Raw genomic sequence first — 8,488 nt, forward strand, 5'->3', positions numbered from 1 at the left:
TAAATTGCTAGAAATTTATAATGTCTTGGGAGAATCATATTGACATGTTTTTAAAAGCAGTTTTAAGTCATTAACATGTTTTTTAAAGAAGTTTTATCTGGCAATTTTTATCTTTCATGAATTGAAAACTGGAACATCACAACTCCCCAGTCCAAACTTACACATGAGTTTTTAATATATGTCATTTCAATCCTATTGCTTGAAGAAGCTTTTTATACCACAAGATCTTTTTTCTCAAAAAGTCCAAGCTACAGTTGCTCTTCTGGTAAGGGACGATCCAAGAGCTTTTTTGTTTTTGTTTAAATCTGGTAGGGTTGCTTAGCTTCAGGAAGGCAACAGTCCCAGGGCTCTTAAATCATTTTCATGGCCTTCAGTACCTTCTTTTTTTCTCTTAGTCTCTCCTTCTCATACATTGCATCCTTTCAACCAGGCAGACAACTCTAGACCTTCACAATTTTCTCTCCAACCCATCCTGAGAGCAAAGGAGAGGAGACTCTTATTAGCAAATTCAACCTAAGCAAATAACACAAATGGCAAGACTACAGTTTACCCTTCTTGCATATTCTCAAATCAAGAGCAATGCAGTTGCAAAGCTCAGTGAATGGCTTCTTGAAGAACACGTAGCTGTTCAACCCAAGAAATGCAAGGTGGACAGGTCTTTCTATCTGCAGCTTCACAATAATTGCTGGGCCAGGCAAAAGGAACTGCGCATGCATTCATGCTTATGACATGCAGTCATCCATGCCTTGCATATAGCACTCGTGTCTGACTTTACGCAACCCCCCTCAGTCTAAGCAGCAACATTAGAAAGAACAAATGAGTCTTCAGTTCACCAGAATCTTTTTTAAAGATCACTGGATTCCCACTGTAAGAAACAAGCAATTTTAAGCAGACAGGAAAGAAGACTAATATAGCCATTATAGGTAGTCCTCATGTAATGACCACAATTTGACCCAGCAACTCAGTCATTAATGAATCAGTCATTAAGTGCAACCACAACTGTGTTTATAATCTTACTTGAGAGACCGCCTGCTGCCAATTACCTCCAACAGGCCGATTAGATCCCACAGACTAGGCCTCCTCCGAATTCCATCTACCGGCCAATGCCGATTGGCTACCACCCGGAGGAGGGCCTTCTCTGTGGCTGCTCCGGCCCTCTGGAACGAGCTCCCCGTGGAGATTCGGACCCTCACCACCCTTCAGGCTTTCCGCAAAGCCCTTAAAACCTGGCTGTTCCGACAGGCCTGGGGCTGATGAGTTCCCGTCCCCGCTTGAATTGTGTGGCTGGTGACTGTTTTTAAATTGTTGTTGTTGTTTGTCTGTTGTCTTTCTTCCTGTTTGTATCCCCCCCCCCCTTACTTGGTTTGTGAGCCGCCCTGAGTCCCTCTGGGAATAGGGCGGCATAGAAATACAATCAAATCAAATCAAATCACTTCAGTTTACCTTTGCTTTACAGACCCCCAAAAGGTCCTAAATGTGAAGATTTGTCACAAAATTACTTTTTCAACATTCATAACTGAACAGCCATTAAACGGGGCAGTTGCTAAACAAGGACTACCTGTATATTGATTGTGGGGGTGCAAAAATACCAATTTCTTTGAGGTTAGTTCTGGTAACTACTTGTGTCCTTTCATTTAATTAATCTTAAAAGGTTTTATTTCTGATGCAGACAATCTCAGCATTTCTAGCTTGACATTTCCATCATATATTCCCAGCAAACATTGGTGTTTGAGGTAAGAAATCCAAATTGCATGGAGTATTACCACAAATGGGGAAAGATATACCAGAATATAATCATTGGACTGTGATCCAATATATGCCTACCAATGTAGTTTAGCTTGACAAATGCAGTACTGGAATGCTAGATATGAGTTTTCCTTGGTTGAGGAACTTTGGGATTGGAAGAAGCCTGTGTGGAACTAGAACAGGTGTTATCTAGATTGTCAACAAACCGTATTCAATAATCAATCTAATCAAGGGGAGAAGCAACCTAGAACTAAGGAGAAATTTCCTGACAGAACAATTAATCAGTGGAACAACTTGTCTTCAGAAGTTGTGGATGCTCCAATACTGGAAGTTTTCAAGAAGATTTTGGATAACCATTTGTCCGAAGTGGTGTAGGGTTTCCTGCCTAAGCAGGGGGATGGACTATAAGACATCCAAGGTCCCTTCCAACTCTGTTATTCTATTTTCTATTTTCTATTCCATTCACAATTAAGAGGGAAAGGTTAGTCTCTGCCATCACTCCTGTCCCATTTGCCCTGCCCTACACATTGGAGAAGTCCTAATCCTAGTCCCATCCTAATTGCCTGGGAGACTCCATATAAGAAAAGAGAGATTTGTTAGGAAAAAGAAACTCCTTGGCAGACATCTTCCCATGCACACTGATAGGGCTAGTTAGCAGTGGCTATTCTGCTTCACAAGGTTGAGGTTGCAATTGTGCAAGTAGTTCCAACACAGGGTTAGTCCTGGCTTTGAATTCCTACTCACAGTAGTTGTGCTATGTGTTCAGTAATCAAAGCTGCATTTCATCTTTCTCACAAGATAGATATGGTAGTTGGAAGGATACAACAAGAAGAAACATGCTTACTATCCCAATCTCTTTGGAGGAATAAAATAAGATGGTTCAATAGTCTATGGCAGTGGCTCTTAACCTGGGCTGTGATGTCATTTCAGGGGGTCCACAAACGCTTAACGAAATGTTATGATTTAAATCTTGAGTTAAGGCAGGGGTGCCCAAACTTGGGAACTTTAAGACTTGTGGTCTTCAACTCCCAGAATTCCCCAGCCACCCCAGAGTTAAGTCTTGGGGGGGGGGTGTCCGTGGCCACAAAAGGTATTTAAAGGGGTCTGTGGTGAAGAAAATATTAGGGAACCACTGGCCTATGTATGATACTAACAACAGCCAAAATATTGCCAAATTCAGTTGCTGAAATGCAAATTCGGTGACTCCCCACTTTCAGAGTAGCCACTAGATGGCATCAAGTTATAGTGTTCAAATATTGCAGAGAAAGGGTAGAACATTCTCTTCATCAATTACTGTATTGGAGTTCTTAAAACAATAATATGGGGCTACCACTTAATGAGAAGGAAGGACTCACTGGAGAAGAGCCTAATGCTGGGAAAGATTAAGGGCAAAAGAAGAAAGGGACAATAGAGAAGGAGGTGGCTGGATGGAGTCACCGAAGCAGTCGGCGTGATCTTGAATGGACTCCAGAGGATGGTAGAGGACAGGAAGGCCTGGAGGAACATGGTCCATGGGGTCACAATGGGTAGGATACGACTTCTTCGGAACTAACAACCACCACCATATCTAAAAATCCATTAAACCACTAGATGGCACACAAGAGTCAGGATATTTTTTTTACAGTTTTATTGCTCCCTCCCTCTCTTCCTCTTCCTTCCCTCTCCCAAGCTCTGACAGCAGATGATAACAGTACAGGTAAGCAATTTATAGATTTTAGATATTTTCTAGGAGAAGTATTACGTGCTGTTACCAGGACTGAGAATTAATAAGTGCTAATCAAATACATGGAGCATTAATTTATGTAGATTAGAGATAACTTTAAAAGACACTCAAAAAAATCTAGTGATTTTCAGCAATTATATTGTTTTCATTAGTATGAAATTCAAAATCTATTATTCTGAGATGTACTCAATTAAGAAGAGATTTTTCATTCTGATATTTGTAGATCTTTTTTTTTTTAAAGGTGTCCTCTTCTTCAAGTTACCGCATGGAAGAGGAAATCATGAAAGAACAAATGATAAAATGGGCACAGAACTTTGGCTATAATATTGAATTGGATAAATGGGAAAAAAAATTGGGAACAAACTTAAAAATGACACTATCAATTGCATACAAGTAAAATCAGTACAAAATGTTTTACAGATGCCACCTGGCACCAACAAGGTTAGCTAAAATCTCAACAAATACCTCCCCAAAGTGCTGGAAATGTGAATCAATACATGAAACATACTACCACTTATGGTGGACCTGTGAGGAGGCTAAATTTTTTTAGAAAAGGATCAAAAAGTGGCTAGAGGTAATAACAGGTATTAAAATAGAATGGAAACCTGAAGTTTTTTTATTAGGAATAATGACTGTGAAATATAAAAAAGAAATTCAGTATTTAATATCACATATAATTACAGCGGCAAGGATTGCCTTTGCCCAGAAATGGAAAAACAAATTAATTTCAAGCGAAGATGAAATAATAAGAAAGGTTATGGACTGTGCTGAAATGGACAAATTAACAAAAGAAATCCAGGGAAAAGAAGAAACAGAATACTGCCAGATATGGGATAAATGGTATAGGTGGATGGAGGAAAGAGACAAGGATCAATGAAGGAAGACAACAAAGCCCAAAAATAGTAGTTAAGGAGAATTAACACATATATATGTCTCCAAGTGGTTTAAATTTACTAGAGGTAATCAGCCAATATAGCAGACAGAGGAGTAAGATAAGAAAGAGGGTTAAGAGTGGTGAAATGCAAATGAAATATAATAGAAGGGGAAATAATATAAGGTGAGCGATATCGATTGGCAATTGCTATTAGAAAGAACAGGAAGCTCCTGTTCATATTGTATTGTATAAATGTGATGTATGTCTAATTTTTCTGTCTGTGTATTTTACATGTTTGTAATTTTTTTTAAAAAAAAGATGATAATGCTCACTACACATGGGGCATGAGTCACATAGGGAAAATACAGAGGTGTCACAAGAAGGAAATTCCACATCTCACTGAACAACATTGCCTAACTCATTGAACAGTTCTAGGCAATGAAGATGGATGGAAAAATGTGTCTCAGTAGAAGGATATAGAAAAATCCATTTTTTTTTCCAAAGCACAAGTTTACATTTGTTGTACTGGAAAAGATGAAAAATGGCATCCTGAAAGCATTGCTTAAAATGTGACCTATCCTATATAAAACTTAGATTCAAAGTTGACCTTGATTCTTTATATCTATTAAGCAGTGGTGGGTTTCAAAAAAATTTGGAACCTACTCTGTGGGTGTGGCCTGCTTTCCGGGTCCACTGGTGGAACCTCTTCTAACCGGTTCGGTAGATTTGACGAACCGGTTCTACCGAATAGGTGTGAACTGGTAGGAACCCACCTCTGCTATTAAGATGGATATATCTATCCATATGTATCCATCTTAATAGATATAACAACTTTTTTTTCTGGAAAAGTGACAAGAACACACACACCAAAAAATAAAAATAAATCAACAATTGCTGCTATTAAAAATTATCACTGATAGATTTCATTAAAAACAAAATGAAATTCAAGCATTCCTATTTAAGTTACTTTTTAAAATTGTTTTGATTCGCAAATGTAATTTGTGCACAATTATGTACTCCCGTGAATAAAAATTTTAAATTCTCATTTTAAAAAAGTAATAATTTAGAGAGCTTTACACATAAAGTATATTGTGCACTTACTAGCACCTACACCCCCCCCCCAAAAAAAATCACTGCCTCCTGGCCCAATAATTCTCAGACCAGCCCAATTGCTGCTAAGAATTTATCATGCTTTGTGCATCTGCTTGCCTGTCTTAAAAGGGATCATTGCCCCTGCCCCAAATGATTTTACCAAGATCCCAGGCCTCTGGGTCCTTGTGCAATCCGCATGGCACAGACGATATCATCCTTGATATTACTTGTCAGCAGATCTGCAATAACAGAGAAGATGGTATCAGGTGCTGGACTCTAGACTCCTGTTCCTTCAGAGCTATAGAATTCCTGACGGCCTTCCTCAACCACCTGCTTAGGACACTATTTTAGAGAGACCTTCTAGCCTAATCTAAAGTTCAGCACATCTCACCCTTACAGCAGTTCCTAGACCAGGGGCGTCAAAGTCGACTGCTGCATCAGGGTTGTGCTTGACCTGGGTGGGGGGCACGGCCAAGGTGGACATGGCCAGTTTGAGGTTACTTATATCGGAGATGCCTGAGCGCTCTGCCAGTGCAAACGGGAACCCGAGCTCTTTCGCCTATGATGGCCTCCTGCAACCCTCTGCGAGCAAAAATGGAGCTCAAGTGGGCCGTGTGCAGTCTTCTGCCAGCAATAACAGCACTTGGGTGGGCCATGCGTGCGCCCCCTCAGGCCCCATTTTCATCCACAACCGCCTTCTTCAGCTCTCCCCGAGCTCCATTTTTGCTGGCAGGCACCAAGGACCGATCCTTCGCTGTTTCCAGGGCAGCTCTGCAGGCCAGATCTAAGCACCCCGTGGGCCGGATCTGGTCCTCAAGTCTTGAATTTGACACCCCTATCCTAGACTATCCAGCAGAGAGTACCAGCATGCAAATACATACATACATACATACATACATACATACATACATACATACATACATACATACGTGTGTGTTTGTGTGTTGCATTTGTGCTGATAAATAAATAAAGGGAGACTAGTATAGATCTATTTCAAGCTATTTAGCTCTCATCAGCTAGCCATACCCTTACTGGGAATGATGAGCGCTAAATAGCTTGAAATAGATCTATACTAGTCTCCCTTTATTTATTTATCAGCACAAATATAACAAATGTAACAAAAAGGCAACAGTAAAAAATATTGGTTTTCTGTCTGGATGGTCTCTTGTGACGAGCCGAATGACAGAGAATGGAAGTAGTGAACTTCCTCCCATATTTGGGCATACCGGGGGTTGTAACTCTAATGTGTGTGTGTGTGTGTGTGTGTGTGTGTGTGTGTGTGTGTGTGTGTATGTGTATGTGTATATGTATATGTATATGTATATGTATATGTATATGTATATGTATATGTATATGTATATGTATATGTATATGTATATGTATATTAGATTTATATATATATATATATATATATATATATATATATATATATATATATATATATATATATATATATATATATATATATATATATATAATATTTAAAGTCACAACCCCTGGTATGCACAAATACAACACACACACACACACACACACACGCACGCATGCATGCGTGCATGCATATATATATATCAAAAAGGCAACAGTAAAAATATTGGCTTTCTGTCTGGATGGTCTCTTGTGATGAGCCGATGAGCCGATAGACAGAGAAAGGAAACAGTATGCCTCCTCCCATATTTGGGCATCACACACACACACACACACACACACACACACACACACACACATACGGTCTTTTCATGTCATATACTTGAACAATTCAATCTTCCCACTGACCGGTATGTCCAGATCAGTGGCTTCATAGCAATAAATAAGGGCAGAATTACTCACTGAGTGGTAATTTTATACTTAATACTAACAGTAAGGGCTGAGCTAGGCGGTAGTGACCTTTTCTTATGTGGCTGCCAGGCAGCCCAGTTAAATGTCCCTGTATAGAACTGAAGCCAACCCACTTGAGAGCTCACCGCTGCAATGCATTTGGCAGAGGTTTGGTTTCCCGTGTTTGTAATCTTCGCACCAAAGGTGACTGTTGATCTGGAAGATGCCATTGCTGGTGCTGCCATCAGCTTCATGGTCCACAAGCGCCGAGTCAAAGTGGCTCTCATAGAAGGCTAAGCAGACCCCTGTAGCATGGAGTAGAAAAACGGGTCATTTGGAACTCTCTTTCCCAATTAACACAACATTAGACCTAGGCAAAAGTTGAGGTTGGCACTTTTGGCCGCATTGACTGGATCTGATGGGAGCTGGATCCCAATAGTTGAAGGGTGAAATAAGCGTCTGGTTTTTGTCCTTTTCTTTGGAAGATTAACTCGTAATAGTTTGGATCGTGACTTTTTCGGGCTCACGTGTTACTGTAGAAATGTATTAGTCTAGCCAACAGAATTACATTTCTAAATGATGGGTTCAGCTCTGGACACAGGATAGCTCTCACCTAGAGGTGGGGAAATGGCAAAGAAAGGACGAAGCACTCACAATCAGCCAGACTGTATCCACGATATCCCTCCAAGCCAGCTTTCTTCAACAATTGGGCTAATTCACAGCGTCCAAAGGTCTTTCCCCCAACACTAAATGTAAGGCATATGAGGAGAGGCAGAAGCAGAAGATACTTCATCCCTAAAAAACATTGAGTAGAAGAAACACTATCCCAAGTGAAGGGCTGGTAAGGTGAAGGCAGGAGATTCCAGGGTGTCCTATGGGGAAAGAAAAATGCATAATGGACTTTCACAGGCAGTTAGAGATTCAATTCATTCCATTCCATCCATCCATCCATCCATCCATCCATCCATTCATTTATCTTTCCCTTGCTTTGTCTCTAACTGCTGGGACCTGTCACCTGTGGAGCCAACTTAACACAGTACATGTTTTATTTTGATGCTTCCCTTTAAAGGAAATCATCTGGCACTGAATATTTGAAATGTTATAGTTAGCAAAAAAAAACAAAAAACTGTTCATGCTTCAATTTCATCTTTTAATTTATTTTTCTTTGGAAAGGGAAGTTAGCTGTTGAAAATGGGCAGTTTTCCATGCAATTGCTCATTCTATATAGGATCACA

At 40.0% G+C, this 8,488-nt stretch overlaps 1 protein-coding gene across 1 annotated transcript; it reads right to left on the minus strand.

Annotated features, from left to right (window-relative positions):
- Positions 1 to 405: 405 nt before the first annotated feature.
- Positions 406 to 8,046, minus strand: LOC106554711 (sperm acrosome membrane-associated protein 3-like). The gene is made up of 4 exons (XM_014073438.2): positions 7,908 to 8,046; positions 7,400 to 7,558; positions 5,596 to 5,674; positions 406 to 472 (listed from the first exon to the last, which is right to left on the minus strand). The coding sequence occupies exons 1-4, from the start codon at positions 8,044 to 8,046 to the stop codon at positions 406 to 408; spliced, it is 444 nt and encodes a 147-aa protein (XP_013928913.2).
- Positions 8,047 to 8,488: the final 442 nt, after the last annotated feature.

This window comes from Thamnophis sirtalis, unplaced genomic scaffold (genome assembly GCF_051295495.1).
Source record: "Thamnophis sirtalis isolate CommonGarterSnake01/CBP01778 unplaced genomic scaffold, rThaSir2_p1.2 scaffold_3, whole genome shotgun sequence".
In the NCBI taxonomy this organism is placed as follows: Eukaryota; Metazoa; Chordata; class Lepidosauria; order Squamata; family Natricidae; genus Thamnophis; species Thamnophis sirtalis.